A 17383-nucleotide genomic window follows, 5' to 3' on the forward strand; every position below is an offset into this window, starting at 1 on the left:
CTTGGAGGGCAAAGCCCTCCCAGCACAATTATAGTCAAAGGCTATAGTTGTAAGCTTGACCTATGGTCTGAACCTGTAGCCCTGTGGCTGAGTGATATAGGCTGCCTGAGGTGTAGCAAGTAAACAAAGATTGACAGGTGCATGCAATTAAGTAGATTTGAAACCCATGAGAATGTTGTAAACATCTTGACCACACCCTTATTTTGCCTTGTGGAAACTGGGTATAAAATAGACTCTGCTTGCAGTCCATGGTGCTATCACTAGCTCTCCATCAGAGAGGACAGCGACCCACCCAGACCCAGCTTTTGTTCTCTTGTCTGTCTTTTCTCAATCCTTTACCGCCCCTTCTCAAATTCACTAAACCAGGCTGTGCTGGTGCAGCACTTATGGTGCCCAACATGGGGCTGAGTATGGGAACAGAGGTCTGAGTTCAGGTTCACCCATGGCCATGCTTGCTCAGACAGAGAGGATTAAACTGGATTAGGTATGTGAAAGTTCTCTGTAGCTGGTAATGCCCTCTGCAAATATCAGTGATTATGCTGTTCCATTTTCCCTTAACAACCCAGAGCTTGAGATAGAAAAGCTCTATGTCAGCAGTTCTCAACCTGTGGGTCACGACCCCTTTGGCTGTCGAACGACCCTTTCACAGGGGTCGCCTAAGACCATCCTGCATATCAGATATTTACATTAAGATTCACAACAGTGGCAACATGACAGTTATGAAGTAGCAAGGAAAATAATTTTATGGTGGGGTCACAACATGAGGAACTGTATTTAAAGGGCCAGAAGGTTGAGAACCACTGCTCTATATCCATTATAAATACCTCTCCTAGGTGCTAAGCTATTTTATGTCTTTCATGTTCTCATGCATTGTAGTGGTTAACACTGAAACCCTGTCCGTAAAGCAATTTTCAATGACTTTCAAAAGACAAACCAACCGGAGTTCTTGTTGATGTGTTACGGATCCATGGAAAGTGATGTCGATGACACAGCTAACAGTGGAGGCCGGCTTTTCCCAGGGTCCTTCCTGAGGGTAGCAGTTCACAGAACGCCAGGGGTTGCTACCATCACCATCCCTATCTTATAGGGGAGGAAATAGAGGCACAGATGGCTACTTAATTTGCATAAGAGCACAATGCTAGTGGGTCCTAGCACCAGGCCACATTGCAAATGCAGGAGTCTGGCACCCAGGCACACATGTCTAAGCGTTTCTGTCTCTACTCGGCCCCTATGTGTCCAGTTCTGCCTGAGAAGTTACGCTGCCCTGTGCATCTCAGTAAACCCACCTCTGAGTTCCCAAGTGCCTCAGTGTTGGAATCTGGCCAACATTTAAGAAAGACAACTCAGGACCCGGCCGGTGTTGCTCAGTGGTTGAGCATCCACCTATGAACCAGGAGGTCATGGTTCAACTCCCAGTCAGGGCACATGCCTAGGTTGCAGGCTCCATCCCCAGTTTGGAGCATACAGGAGGCAGCCGATCAGTGATTCTCTCTCATCATTGATGTTTCTATCTCTCCCACAGATTCAAGTGCTCCATTCCCTAGTGTGGCTGCTAGGTTTTAGGTGGGTGCTCTGGGTTTACTGCGATGAGAGGCAGAATATTGGAAAACAGTCTTCTTAAGTGAGTCTTTGTTCATTTCCTGCCTTTGCCACATTCAGGGAAGGCCTCTTAACCCTGTTATGCCTTGGTTTCTGCACCAGCCTGTAAGTATGCTTCCCAGGTCACTCCAGTGCCATGATTGCCAATGTTTCCGCTCTCCTACGTAAAGTTTCCCGGAAGCTTCCTGGTGGTCCCCAGTGGTGGTCACCAACACCCTGAACAAGTGTGATCAGCCCCTACCTGACATCAGCTTTCGGCCTCTCCTACTTGACTCTGTTTGCAATGCTGCCTATGACACTGGCTGAAGGCACCTCCCCTGGCCACTGCTGTGTGGGTTGCCCCTGTATCAGGCACCTATACCCCAAACTTCATGATGCCGCCACCACGTGCCACCAATGCACTAAAGTTTCTCACTGTCCTGGAAAGGTCCTGCCCTTGTCTCCACTCACCCCTTTTTCCATTAGTTATTAATTCATGCAGCAGTTACTCATTGTTGTCTGAGTGTCCCAGACATTGTACTGGGTGCTGGGGACACATGAGTGCAGCAGGCAGACACTATGCCTGCCTCCAAAGACATTATATTTGAGGAGGAGTGAGAGATGATAAATGAGTAAATTACAGTACAATGTCTGCAAAGCCTGGAAACACTGACAGGTATTCACGCTGTCATTCAGACATTTTCAATCTGCAAAATAAAACATTTCCCCACCAAGATGCTAATCCTGGAAATCTCAGGGAGACCTGGTTGGGGCCCTAAGGGCTTTCTGTTCCAGGTGCACACTCGCCCTGTGTTTTTTATAAGTCCCTGGGAGAGGCCAGAGTCCCCTTCACAACAAAGATGGCATTTTCCTCTGGATTCTCTGCTGGCAGGTGCTCTTTCTCCCGGCCTCCCCACACATCCCGCCACTATCCCATCTTGATTTCCATCGTTAGTACATTCATTGTAAGGATCAGGTTCCTTTTGAAACTTTCTCTACCTGTCACCTGATAATTGCATTGATATCTACCCCATCAAATTCAGAGAAAGATTAAATGAGATAATGTAGGCTAAAAGACTCCATAAACTGAAAAGCACTCTATAATTGGCAGCTATTATTATCGTAATAATTATAATTATTATTCCCACAGCAGTTATGAGATTAGCCCAAGGTCACACAGGAAGGAAGCATAGATTCAGAGCACCTCCTCGTTCACCCCTATCGAGCACACGGCAGAGCTCACAGCATTGCAGAAATTCATGCTTTCAGATGCAAAGCTCTCCTACGCCCAGGTATCTTGTGCTGTGCTCAGCTCCCAGGCCTGCTGCCAAGCCACTGCCTACACTGTGCCCCACGGGGACTTGCAGCTCCGACACAGTTACACTGGTGCAAACTACAGTTGTTGCCAAGATTTTCCACAAGCCCAGTTTGTATTTATTTTGTTTAATTCTTACATTATGTTCGAGCCTCCTCCTAAATGCATTTGTTTGCAGAAAGAGCCACGAGGGGAAGTTCAGCCCACAAATAAGAATATAATCATTACACAGTTTAGCAGTGCCTGGGCGTCACCCGGGTATTCGCCGGTGCTCTGCAATCCAATTGTCTCTCCTTCAAGACCATATTTAATAGGATAAACAATTTCTGCTAAATGCAATCAATGTGAACCTGGGCTGTCATCTCCATAATCAACTCAGATCTCCCATTAGAAGCGGTGGCTGTGATTGAGATGCAGGATTTAATTTGGCAGCACCTGCTTCGACGTGCTGATGTGGGCTTCCTTGGAGCCTCCCATCAACCAAACACAGAACTGCTCTCCCCTCTCCCTGGGGAATCTTAAAAGAAGATAGATTATAACTCAAGAAAATTATACGGCCTCGGTCTAATGAAAGAGATAAAACCTTATTGGATTAGCCTGTTGAAATAACAGCAGACAGCAAAGAAATAATATTAAGCTAAAAAAGGCCCAGAGCCATCAGCTCAATTGCAGAGGGCACGGGGATACAGGAAGGAGGACAACTGCCTCGCTTGCTATAACAACCCCTGAGCAGTAAAGTATCAGCTCCTTCTGGGGGTTGTTCAGTTCCAGAGCTGGCTGGTGTCATGGACATGTAAAGGTCCTTAGGCCCCAGCACTGAACCCCAATGGCAAGCTCAAAGCAGATGATGTGGCAAAAACCAATCCAACCAACCAACCAACCAACCAACCAACAAAAAACCGGTTGAAAAGGAATAAGATGAACCAATTCACCTTCCACTAACTTATTTTTTCCTACCAATTTGATCTAAAAATTCACATAAAGTTCTAGAATCAGTCAGAAAGTTCCTAGGAGCAAAGAAAATATTAAGGGATATTTTAATATCATAGAACAAATGAGGGCAATAAAGATTACATGAGCACTTGCCTTAATCTAAATAGTAAAAATATTTTGGTTTTTAGTAACCTGAAGATCAACTGCCTTCTTATTCTCTTCAAATACCTCCTTCCCCCAAATGGGGTTTGCACAGAAGCCTGAGTGAGCAAAGTGGGAATGTACAGAGGTGGGGAGGGTTTACATGGTACACTGCCCCACACCATCAACTTGGACTTCTTGATATGGTTCCTCTTCCAGCCAACACAACCTCTCCTCTAATTTTTTCCATTCTTTTTTTTTTTTTTAACTGTCTCTCATGCAGTGATCAGTTTTCCTGGCTCTTAGCTCTAACTCAGGATCTTCTCTGAGTACCCACTTTTATGTCCCAACAATTCAGCTCTGCCCCAGAACTCGTGCTTCCAACATCCACAACCACACCCTTCCTGTGCTCAGCATCCAAGGTCACTGAGGAACCAGAATCCATGCCTCTAGGATGCCTGGGAGATTTGTAAATAGCGCATGTGCACGCGTGCGTACACACACACACACACACACACACACACACACACATACACACACACACGGCACTGTCTCCCATGTTTTCATAAAATATTCATTAATCAAATGCCCGAATTTACTGAGAGGAAGGGAGCACCATAATTATGAGTTTAAAACCTTGGAACCCAAGTGCCCAGGTTTGCAGCCCAACTCTGCCACTTGCTAACTGTGTAGCCCTGGACAAGTCACTGAACTCTTCTAAGACTCAGTCCCCCCCACCTGTTAATAGGGCTCATCTATAGCATCCACCTTTTAAGGTTGTCATGAGGGTGGGATGAATTAACATGCTGATGAATTAAGCACTGTGGTTGGTACAAAGTAATCATTCAATAAATAAGAACTGCCACTGTCACTGAAGGAGACTGTATACTCAAGAGAGGTGCAACTTAATATCTATTCATTGATTCATTATTGGACACCCACTCTGTGCCAGTCACGGCTAGACAGTAGGAATTCAAAGTGACTAACTGCCAACACAGTAAATGTGAGTGAAAGAAAACTATAGAAGTAAGTGAAGTGAGGATTACCAAGGTGCTTAAGCCCCTCAGGAACCTATAATTATTTAACTCACTGTGGGTTCCAGTCATGTGCATTTTACAGATCTTTATTGTAAGCATCCTTCCTGCATAGCACCATCCTTCAGCCCTGGGCTGGCCCCGGTGGGAGCTAGTATGGGGAGGAGCAGTTAGTGTGGGGTGGGCTGTCTGAGCTCCTAGGGCTCAGACCTCTCGCTGTGTGCAGCCCACAGCAGTGTTATCAGTGGGGAGCTCTCCCTTCCTTAACAGTTAAGTGTTTCTGAAGCAGGGCCCAAGCAGGGGCTGCCCCCATTTTGAGGCGGTGGATTGTTGCACTGTCTTTGTCTTGTTTTATGTCCTCCAGAACATGGAGACCAGTTTGACCAGCAATTCCACTGTCCATCAGTGGGGACATCTATAAGAAAGAAGGTCAAGGAACATGAGTTAGCCCTTGTTACACTGTAGTGCCCTATGGGTGGGGTGGGATGTATAAACCAAAAGGCTTTGGGAGACTGAATTTCTGATATTCCCCCTCCAGTCAACTGTCCTTTCAGGCCATTGTTCTCACCATGCTTCCTTCTACACAGGACCTTTGCCCATGCCGTCCCCCCTGCCAAGAACACTCTTCCTTCCTCTATTCATCTAGTCCAGTGGTTCTCAACCTGTGGGTCGCGAACAATGAAAATACATCCTGCATATCAGATATTTACATTATGATTCATAACAGTAGCAAAATTACAGTTATGAAGTAGCAACAAAAATCATTTTATGGTTGGGGGTCACCACAACAGGAGGAACTGTATTAAAGGGTCACGGCATTAGGAAGGTTGAGAACCACTGACAGTCCTATTCCCCTTCAGATATCAGTTTAATTGTTAATTCCTACAGGGAAACCTTTCCTGACCCTAACTCCCTACCAATTCTTCATATTTGAAGCTCTCGTAGCATTTTGTTACAATTAAAACTTTAAATATATTTCTGGGACAATTTAAATAATGTTGGCCCTTCTTTCTAAAGAGGAATCTCCGTGATGACATGAACTATATCTGATTTATTTGCTCTCTCACCACTGAATCCCAGCATTTGAGCTGGCATAGAGGAGGCTCTTAGTGAATATTTGTTGAATGAATGCTTTTCAACAATAGGACGCTGAATACTTTATTTCTCAATGTGTAAAATAGGAGCTATGTCATCTACTGTGAGCCTTGTGTGTGTGAACTGAGGTAATAACACTTACATTTTTGTTTGCTCTGGGGATTTTTTGGTTGATGAGATTGGCAAATGATCAATTATATCCACAAAGATATACCATGTCTGGCTGAGCCTCTCACTCACAGTGTAATTCTGAGTACACTACTTCCTATCTCTGGGCCTCCCATTTGTAAAATGAGAAGACTGGGGGAGCAGTTGTCCAAGGTCTCTGCCAACCAGCAGAAATCCTGGGGCTGTCTGATTGTACACTCCCTGGCAGGTCCCTGGGTGGGGCACGGCTGAGGTGTGGGAAGAGAGGGAGTGAAGACAACCCTGAACGTGTTGCTGGGGACAGGAATAGTGCAGACAGGAGTCAAGGTCAAAGACTGTAGAGTCAGACCCAAGGTACCTGAATCTGGGTACCTACACATACCAACTGTGTGCCTATTAGTTCATGGCCCATTAAATCTGTTTCTTCACCTTTAAAATGGGGATATTGGTAGTATCTACTTTATGAGGTTGTTGTGAGGATTAAAAAAATTTAATATGTGTAAAATACAAATTTAATTTATGTAAGCTACAAAATATGTAAAATACATCTAAAAATTAAAAGGATTTAATGCAGGCAGCATTATTTACTTAGCTCTAAAACAAACTAGCCAATATTCATTTGTCTCTTACAATGTATTCAGCATCATTAGAAGTGCTTTATATGTCTGATGAGAAACTCAAGACAACTAACTCTATTGGAAAGTTAATATCATCATCTCCATTTTACAGATGGGGAGACTGAGGTACAAAGAGGTGAAGTAAGGTGGTCAAGGCTACAGTTATTAAAAGATAGAGATGGAATTTGAACCCAGCTGAGTCCAAGCACTCAGCAAGGGGCCTGCTACACGGTAAAGTGCCTAATAAATGTTTATTGTTTCTACTTAATGTGCCATTTCCTTTTATAATGGTATCGCCAAAAAAAGCTGCAGCAAGGAAAATAAAGGGAAGGAGGAGTAAGGGGTTGAGAACTCTTAGATAATAAACCAGCCAAAGAATTTGAGAGCTGGAAGGGATCTTAGTGATAGTTTAGACTTTCAGTTGTTCCTTCAACACATACCACTGAGCCCCAACTGTGTTGGGACATGGGGACAAAGATAAATTAAACATGTCATCCTTACTCAAATATACAGGGGAAATAGACACACAGAACCCTAAGTACAATGTGCTAAGAGCTATAGTAAATATATGTTCAAAGTCCTACAGGAATCCAAAGGAAGAATTAACTAATTCTACTTGGGGAGAGAAGGGAGTTAGGGCACTTTTTACAGAACCAAGGAGCATCTGCACCGGATTTTGAGGACTGAATAGGAGTTGACTAAATTTTTTTTAAAAAAGTAAGCATTCCAGAATGATCTAAAGAGAAGACTTGCAAATGCCATTAGCAGTCCTATAACATGAAGCACTCTCGGTTGTGACAGTAATTAAATCTATAATCTATAGCCAGGATGGATCTCAAGTTTCATAGGATCCAGCTCCCTACCAGCAACTCCCACCTTGCTCTTCTCTTTCAAATTACTCTCTGGACTTCCTCTAGTGTTCCCTTTCCCCACCAACTCTCAAAGGCTCCTTACTTTTCCGTGAGGTGATCTCACAGCCTTGCCCTTCGAATCCATTGGGACAGATGCAGTCACAGTGTGATTCTGCAAAGACAATGCAGAGAGAACGTAAACTATAACCACGTGATGAAAGAACCTTGGAGTTCATTTTTCTACATCACTGCTTTCCCATCCAGTTAGAGACATTTAGTTGAATCATTTGAAATAAGAAGGTTCAGTGCCAAGAATACCTACTCCTTTCTTGAGGATCCTTTGCTCATAAAGAACATATTTATTGCCGTCATATGGAGTTGAATTATATGGAGTTGTTGAGGAATACTACTCATCCTATCTAATAAAAGGGTAATATGCAAATTAACCATCACTCCATCACAAAGATGGTGGTGCCCATAGCCACAAGATGGTGGCGCTCAGTCCTCTCAGCCCAGCTGGAGTCCTCCAGTCCTGGGGGGTGGGGGGTGGGGGTGGCTGCTGAGAGTGGACAGTATGAGTGGCCTGGCAGAATGCTTGCTTCGTCACCACAGCAATGAAGCAAGCATTCCGTGTCTGGCTGCAGAGGGCCTCTGGCCAGGCTGGAACACTTGTGTCATTGCAGGCCAGGCAGAGGTACCCCTCGCCCCCCTGTGCACGAATTTTGTGCACCGGGCCTCTAGTTAGTAGATATTTGACCTAGTCTTGTTGCTCAGAGTCAAAAGCCACGTTTGTGGTCAGCGAAGCCACTGGTCATTTTCACCCCAAGTTAATTATCTAACCTCTGCTTGCACACCTCTAGTGATGGGGAACTCACTTTGATGTCTTATCCTATTTTGGGCCAGGTCTAATACCCTGTAAGTTATTCCTTGTGTTAATCTGTAACATGTCACCCTGGAGTCTTCTTATCTGGGTCACACTGAATCTCTTCACAGGACTGTCCTTCATAAAGCAGGCCCTGCGAGCATCCCAGCCCTGTCTTCATGTTCTCCCTCACCTCCAGGGTAGAACCTCAGGTGGGTCCCAGTTTCCAGGTCCAAATTTCACACAAGGCAATGGGGATTTCAGCAACCTTAGATCAAAACTTTGAACTGGTGGCTGACTTCCTTCCTGATGAACTGACCCTCACTCAGTGTCCTCGTCCTAATGGTAGAACTTCCCAGCCTTAGGCTCTCACTTATGTCTGCTATGCTCATATCCGTCTTGTCCAACAAGGTAGACACACACTCCTCAATTTCCACTGGGTAGCTGGGATCTTTCTCCATGAGAACAGGCCTTCTCTGGGTCCTCTCTGCTGAGCTTGCTCCATCCACTTGGCTTGTTCTGCCAACTCCAATGGGCTCCCTGGGCTGGAATCTGCTGGAACCAGCTGCTCTAGGTGCCCTGTTTTGGCAGCAGGCTGGACTGAATGCTTCCTCAGAGTTTTTCTAGCCCATCACAAGAGGAGCATAAGAAGCCAGGCCCCAGACTCTTCCATATTTGTTTTGCCCACTGCAAGGACCCCAGTGTAATCCTCAAAGTTAGGAATCAAGTCCTCGTGGCCCATCCTTGCTACCCCTCCCCAGTCCTCCAATCTTCTCACCATGTCTTGGTCAGGAGATGCACAAAAGATTTCCTCTGCTCAGCCCAGGGCTTCTTTTTTGGCCAGAAGAGATTCCCTGAGTCTGTCCCCACTTCTGTTACAGAACACAGCCTCAGCCCGCTCCTGTCTTCAGTTTAATGTGGCTGTCACCTACTGTGTCCCTGTGGCTGGAACCCAGATATCCTGACAGCCAGAGCAGCATGTCCTAGTTGCCTACATTCTGAGTCTTTGGAGCTAGACTAACAGACACTTCTACTAGCACTTGGTGCAGTTCAATGTAACACCCACTAGTCTATCAGCTCATTGAAATCTTCAATCCTGTCTACCACTGAATTCAGCTACAGAACAGCTTCTCAGCCCTGACTCTACAATGGAATCATCTGGGAGGCTTTTTTAAAGGCCAATCCCAAGGATTCACTTTAATTACTTTGGGCAGTAACAACAGCTTTGTGTTTGTGAAAAGCTCTCTGGTGATTCTCACCTGCAGCCTGGGCTGGGATTTACTGCCTCAGAGGAATGGAGTGACCAGGCAGGGGTCTCCTTGGTGCGTCCAGGAGAGGTGGGGACTTCAGCAATTGTGGGTCACACCCAGGCTGGTGGGGAGGGTGTCACCATCCTGATGAAGGGACCTTCTCCAAAGATACTCATATCAAGATCCAGGTTGGCCCCAAGCATCAGTAGTTCTGAAGGTCTCAAGTGCAGGCATACCTTGTTTTCTTGCCCTTCGCTTTATTGCCCTTCACAGGTGTTGCGTTTTTTTGTTGTTTTGTTTTTTGTTTTTAACAGAGGGAAGGCAAGACTCCCCACCAGCAAAAAGACTCACTTTATTGAGATACCCACTTTGTTACCGTGGTTGGTAACCGGGCCTGCATTGTCTCTGAGGCATGCCCATAGTCCTAATGTTGAGTTAGGTTGAAGAAGCTCAGGTTTAAGGGGCTCCAATGTTCAGGGGGCCCCCTTTTTCCCATTGAGATAATGAAAAGAGCTTCATGACAGACCCTGGGGCTCGAGGCAGAGGCGAGGGATTGACATAGAAACTTTCCTTGAACTACTCTAGAGGGTATGAGGTTTTGATAACATGTTCTGGCCCCAGAACCAGCCCTCCACAGGACGGCTCCCACCAGGGACACCAGCTGCCCCGGAAACGGTACCTTTCAGGACAGGGACCCCATTCCCTTTGCAGGGGGCACAGAGGCAGGAGCTGACTTCTTTCTGGAACTCTTCCAGGGCCTGCTTCATGTTCTGCTTCACTGTGCTGGAGTAGGCGAAGTCTGTGGAGGTCACCAGCTCATACAGCGGCGATGCCTGGGAAGCAAGCAAAGCCTTTTATGTCAGGGGGAAACATTCATCAAATAGAAGCGTAAAGCAGGGCTCCCCAGGAATGGGCAAGGGGTCAGTGCACAGAGACCCAAAGTAGATCCCTATGGCATTGGATAAATGCCCCAGAGTGTAGATGGATGCCCCATCATCTCTCTGTCCCATTCCACCTACTATCCACAAATAAGCTCATTCAAGTTCAGCCCAACCAATACTTACTGAATAAGTGCCAGGAAGTCAGCACAAGTAAGGAAAAGATAAAATCCCCACTCACAAGAAATTCAGAATCCAGAGGTAGAGGCAAGCATACTAACGGATACTTACAGCACAGGTAATAGGGGAAAATTAATGGATAGAGAGGAGCAGGTGGTTCATCTGTCTTTGGTGGGGAGAGGAGGTGATTTTCAAGAAGCTCTTTGAAAGTATTATGGGAACCTGGTTCTAACATCACTCCCTCGTCAAAATCTATCAAAAGCATTCACACCATGCCAGAGACACTATCGGGAAGCCTTTCCCAAGCTCCAGAGCTCACAGAACACCTTCCCATCATGAAATGCTCAGAATACTCTACTACTCATTCAATACAAATTCTTTTTGCTCACTTTTCCGTACATTTTTTATGTGTTGAAATCTCTGTCTCTCTTCTAATTAGATTATAAATTGACGATCAGGGCTACAAACTCCTCAGCTCTGCCTCTAGGATCCAGCCCTGAAAACCGCTAATAAAGTGGATCAATTCAAGGGGGATTGAAGACCTCACCATCACGCCAGTAGCAGAAGGCATGGAGGAGAGGGTGTGCATAGCAGAACTGTAGAAGCACAAAAAGGGATGCTGGTTGCACAGAGAGCTCAGCAGTGTCTGAGACTTGGAAGCTACAGATGGAAGTGGTGGTGTTTGTAGATCAGGAAAAGCCAGAGGCCACATCCCAAAAGGTAGTTAAAACTATTCAGTCTCTTGGCTCTAGTTTCAGCTCCAGGGCCAGGTTCCTCTCCAGATTTTGGTTGTGATCCTGCCCTAATCCAGCCCTAGAGAGTTTAGGGTCTGTCTAAATGCAGGCAATCATGCCTAATAGAAGCCTCCAGTGAGAAGAAAATTGCTTCCATTTCTTAATGCGTCTGATGCTGACCTTCGCCCCAGTGGGCAGAGAAAGGCCCCTTGGTGGTCCCATTGTCTCACTGTTTTGTGGTCAATGAATTGATCCAGAGGCTGTTTACAGAACCTTCCAGCCTGCTGGCCCGTGCATGGGGGAGGGTTTGCTGTACACCAACCATGGGCTCCAACCGGCAGCTTTCCCTTTCAGGGAGAACCCAGCCCTGAGATTTGCTCCAGGAGAGGGAGAAAGTCAGAGGCAGAACTGGACTAAATCTTCCAGGTATACTTTGTGCTAGAAGCTGTGCTGGTGGTTTATAAATATGATCCCACTTCATTCTCATAAGGCAACAGTTATTAGTCTTGTTTTCAGGGGAGGTTGAGTAACTGAACAAAGTCAAATAACTCATAAAAGAGCTGCCAGGGTTCTAACCCAAAGCCTTTGTTTTTCCTACTAGTTCATGAGGACTATTAATAAAAGTGACTATTATTATTATTATTATTGACTATTTCCATTTCTAACCTTATCCCAGTGGTCTCCACATTTTGCAGACTTTGGTGGAGTTCTGAGCAGCAACTCTCAGATCTTCACAGCTCCCTCTTTAAATCAAGTTAATATGACACAGCTGCCTGTTCTTTGGTTTGCTGGTCCTCTTTGCTCTTCTTCCTTCCTGCCTCTCTCCCTGCTTTCCTCCCTTTTTCTTCCCATCTCTTCCCCAAAATACACAGTCCTAATTTCTCACCTTGATTATTGGGTCCATAGCATCCCTGCCCTTATAAATTTTATTTATCATATTGCTGCAAAGAGATGATGGTTGCTATATGTTCAGTGCCATGCACTTCTCTACAATGGACCCTGGTGATTGACATTTTCAATGATAATAATTATTGCCATAGCCAGCATTTATTAGGTGCTGAACTAAATACTCGACAAACATAATCTAACTGAATCTTTACAACAATCTTATGAGTCAGGTAGGTGGTCTTCTATATTCCCACTAGTGGCCCCGTGGATGAAATTTGTGCACATTAAAAGGGAATTAATTAGAGGAAATATTTTAATATTGCTATTTGCCCTTTCTCTATAATAGAAGTGTCAAAGATGAAAGAAAATTAGTAAAATGTACATGAAAATGTTCCTCCTGTCAGAGTCTGGGGCACACTGCAGGACCCAGAGTCAAGTTCCTGTCCACCTACGTGCACCTTGAAATCACATGAGACCCAACCTGGCTGGCCCCACCCCCATTGGGCGAGATCCAGACCTGGCCGGCCCTACCCCCATCAAGCCCTGCCTCAGGTCCCCTGTCAAGCCCCACCAAGTGGGGGGCATGGCCTGAAGTCCCCCTTCAAATCCCACCGGGCAGGGGGTGTGGCCTGAGGGCCCCTGTCAAGCCCCACTAGGCAGGAGGTACAGCTTCAGGTCCCTGCTGATTGCTCATTAGGGCTCATTACGGGAACCCTGCCTCCACTGTGGGCGCAGCCATCTTGTGATGGTGTGACAGAGTGAGGATCAATTTGCATATTACCTCTTTATTATATGGAATTTTACAGATGAAAAGGCTAAGGCACAGAAAAGTTAAATAGATTAACCAGAGCCACACAGTAGTGGGAAAGGATTTGAACTATTAACACTGTGGTCTGTTTCTTGCAAGTGTATATTTTTGGATAGGTAGGTAGAAAAATACATACCTCAAATAGGTGGCTTAAGGAAAGTGTAGTTTTATATTCCACTTTTTTCACTTCACATCATATTATGAGCATAAAAGAATATTTTTTATGGCTGCATAGAATCCTGTGGCATGGATGAACTAGAACAAGCATGTCAAACTCAAAGGCTAACACAGGCCAAATAAATGAGGCATGTGGCCCACGGGCCTAGAGTTTGACATGCTTGAACTACAATATATACAACACTTGCCCTGTTATTAAATATTTAGGTTGTTTCCTTTTTCTTTTCTCCTTTGCTATTACAAACAACATAGATCAAGGCATGTTTTTATACATGCATCGCTACCAACTTTTAAAATTATTTATTTAGCTGATTCTGCACTTAGGGTTATTGAATCAAAAGCTATAAGCACTTTAAAAGTTTGGATATATACAATTAAATTCTTTTCCTAAAGGGTTGTACTTATTTACAGTCCCATCTCATTTTATAAAGGTGCCCATTTCATCACTCTCAATGAACATTAAGTGTTATAGATTTTAATAACTATCAATTTGATAGGTTAAAAATATTGCTTTGTTACTTTAACTTTTTAGTTCCTAGAGAAGTTGAAAATTTTGCATCTTTATTCATCATCTGAGTTCTAAGTGTTGTCTATTTCTTTGAGATGTGTCTTATAAATTGCAGACACATTTAGAATTTCATTTGTGGCAAAATTATTTGGGTGATGTGTAACCTGCCATTTAAAGATATTCATGGTTTCCTCATTTGAAATTCAGAATTTATTGCTAAGGGTGCTATCCATCAGTCTAAGTCCAACATTATCTTACCCAGCAATGCTACTGTGCTATCTGTATTGTAAACCTTCCCTTGGTCAGAGTGATGTGCTTTGCAAGCACCTTTGACGAAGCTGCTTTAGAAAGGTGTGCTGGTTATCACTGTTGAGCAAATATGTCAGCTTCTTTGCTTTCTGGGCAGGCGGCAGGGCAGCAGTCTCTGCCATCCTTAAGGACAGGTTTGCAACGTGACTTGTTTTGCGCAGGGAAAGGTGTGCAGAGGGAGTGTCCCTTCCCTGGTGACACCTTGGGAGCAAAGTGAGCTGACTTTTCCTGTTCCCTCACCACTGCTGTGGTGATCTTGGGAGTAGATGCCAAGATAAAACCTCCATCGCCTGGCTCCCTGAGTGACATTGAGGAAAGCCCCTGACCAGTACACTTTGGAACATGTCACTGAGGTTTGGGGGTTGTTCTTACTGCAGTGTAACCTAGGTCGTCCTGACATCTTTGTGAGCACCATTCGCTACTATACTTTTTTCTTTCTACCTTAGGCAATGCCCAAGCTCCATACAGTGTCTTCTTTCAGCCTGGGTCTCAGACCACAATCTAGCTACCCTGACCACTAGAGAAATGTACATGGATCATAGGCCTGGTGACTAGGGTTGCCCATTAAATAAGAATTCCCAGGTAAAATGGAATTTGAGAGAAACAACAAATAAATTTTTAGTATAAATATATTCCATGAAATACTGAGGAGATGCTAAGACTCAAAGAGTATTCCTTATCTGTCTGAAATTCAAATTTAATTTGACATCCTGCATTTTTCACTTGCTAAATCTGGCAAAATCTGTACGTACTTTCTTTAACATCTCAACATATCTTTGGGATTTCTTATCCATTAAGGATCATTTCAATGGGCCACAAGCTTTTCCCTTCCAGACCATGGTTGTCACTTCAGTATCTTCTGGTATTTAGTGTTACAAAGAATTCTAAGACCAGTGTGACTTTTATAGTTATAGGCTATATTTGCTCTAAGAGTAATTAAAAAAAACAAAACAAAACAAAACAAAAAAACATCACCAGGATGTGTTTCACTATAGTTCCCCCCCCCCCCCCCCCCCCCGGTACTTTTGCCTACTTTTCAATGAGGCACTGTCAGCTCAGGGAAATTCCCCTCATTATGTGTTTGATGAACGCATCTTCACATTTACTCTTGTCTTTCTCAGGAAGAAGTCCCTGAGATTTCGATTTCCACTCTGTGCTCTCTTTCTGTCATATTTCTTACATGTCATTGTTTTAATCTCGTTGTCTTTCGCTCCTACATTCTAAGAACATTTTTATAGCCCCTTCCACATCATCGACTCAATTTCCTGCAGTGTCAATTCTGTTCTTTATAGTTTCCAATGTGGGTTTTAATTCTGCTACTGTGCTCCTGGTTCCCTGTATTCAGCTACTTCCCTTTTCATCTGCTTAGTGTCTAAACATCTCAGCTTCTATTTTTTAGTTCATCAATTCTTTGTTTTCTTGATGTTTGTTATAATCACAAAGCAAATACTTTCCAAATTTATTTCTGTTTTTCTATATTTCAGACGTACCCTTGCCTCCTGCATCTTGAATGTCATGTCCTCTGTGGTTTTCTGCCCTGCCCACCTGGCTCCTACAGGTATCATGATCGTCATCTTCAACGCAAGTCTATGTATAAGCCTTGGCCACCACCTGTGTCTAGAAATTGCTTACGTAGAGGGCCCTGCTGTCCTGGAAGCAATCACTGCTCCAGCTACCTGGTCAGGGACTCTGCAGAGAAGAACTCCTCAGAGACCATGGGAAGCCATCTGCAGTTTTCTCTTGCCAGAAACTGCATGAGGGAGTGGGTTGCCCAGAATGTATGTTTCCAACTCAGGTTAGGAACACCTCCAAAAAACCTGCCTCCCCCGCTCCTGAAAACATCTCTGATTCTCTCACCTTTTCCCCTCCATCAGCCCACACAGGCTCCAGAACCCTCCCCTGAATAGAGCATGTGAATGGCATCCCATATGTGCAGAGAAGTCTCTGAGCTTCAGTAAAGTGCTTCACACCTGCAGGCCTGGTTGAGATGTTTAGCATGCTAACATGCCCTCCCCCCCTCCCCACATACCCACATCCATATCACATCATATACTTGGCACTTGACATTCCCAGAGTTCAGGGTGGCACATCCAACCTATTTAGGTAGGTAATCAGGGCAAGTCATTAATTTCCAGTTTCAAATAAAAAATTCGGTAAGAGATAAGTAAAATGTAAATACTAGGGATCTATTTTTCCCTGTTCTCTCTCCCATGCCTGTATGTGATGCCACCCAATGTCACCATGCCATTAGCCAACCCCAGATTTCTCTGGAGCTGCCTGCAACTTTATCCTTCTCAATGCTTGCCTAAATGTCACCACTGACTAGAGGACATGAATGCCAGCCTTCTTGTTCTGCAGAAATGATGTGTTTGACATACAAATAAAGAGCCTGTAGGAAATTGCCAGGGCTGGGAACTGCAGAGTCTCATGTTGGAGCTCCAGCTCCTCACTTTTCCCTCCTTCACTGCAACAGTAAATCTCCAGGGGCTGATGCTGGACCATCAGTGACTGTACACATGATGGCAAGAGGAGGACGGTGTACAGTATGACATGGACACCATCCTGAAGGCCCCACAGGCAAGCACCTACCACTGCTGATGTGTGTGACAGTCTTGTTCTGGCAAATGTCCTTTTAGTTTAAGTTTGCAAAACTGCTCTTGTTTGGGTGACAGGTGGTTGGGATCATTATTTTTTATTCTTTAAACTCACAGGAAAGTCTGGAGAGGAGGGGAAAAGTGCAGGTCTCAGGTCTGGACCCAATAGAGACTCCCAAGCAGCCACAATTGGGTGCGACCTCTGTGACCTTGTTTTTTTTTATCAGCCACAAAATAAAGATAAACATTTTAACTTGCAGACTTGTGGGGATTAATTGTAATGACATCGTGAAAGCCCTTGGCAGAGTGTCATGGGAATAGTAGGTGCCCAAAAGATGTTAATGATTCCCATGATATGTTATCCTGTCCAATGAGATTGTTATGCCTAAGTGTGTCTTACTGTGCAGCATAGACTGTATTTTTCACCCTTGGACTTCCTCTATTTTCCTCCAGTGCCTTAGTTCCTATCACATTACTGAAACAC

General features: G+C 44.6%; 1 protein-coding gene across 1 annotated transcript in view; it reads right to left on the reverse strand.

Moving 5' to 3' along the window:
* Window positions 1-5069: 5069 nt before the first annotated feature.
* Window positions 5070-17383, reverse strand: part of C8B (complement C8 beta chain) — a 38138-nt gene continuing 25824 nt past the window's right edge. Inside the window, exons 10-12 of the mRNA XM_036352815.1 lie at window positions 10503-10656; window positions 7815-7883; window positions 5070-5416 (exon numbers count right to left, since the gene is read on the reverse strand). Of these exons, the coding sequence (XP_036208708.1) occupies window positions 5265-5416; window positions 7815-7883; window positions 10503-10656 (375 nt within the window). The 3' untranslated portion in view covers window positions 5070-5264. The remainder of the gene's footprint in view (window positions 5417-7814; window positions 7884-10502; window positions 10657-17383) is intronic.

This window comes from Myotis myotis, unplaced genomic scaffold (genome assembly GCF_014108235.1).
Source record: "Myotis myotis isolate mMyoMyo1 unplaced genomic scaffold, mMyoMyo1.p scaffold_m19_p_2, whole genome shotgun sequence".
Taxonomy (NCBI): domain Eukaryota; kingdom Metazoa; phylum Chordata; class Mammalia; order Chiroptera; family Vespertilionidae; genus Myotis; species Myotis myotis.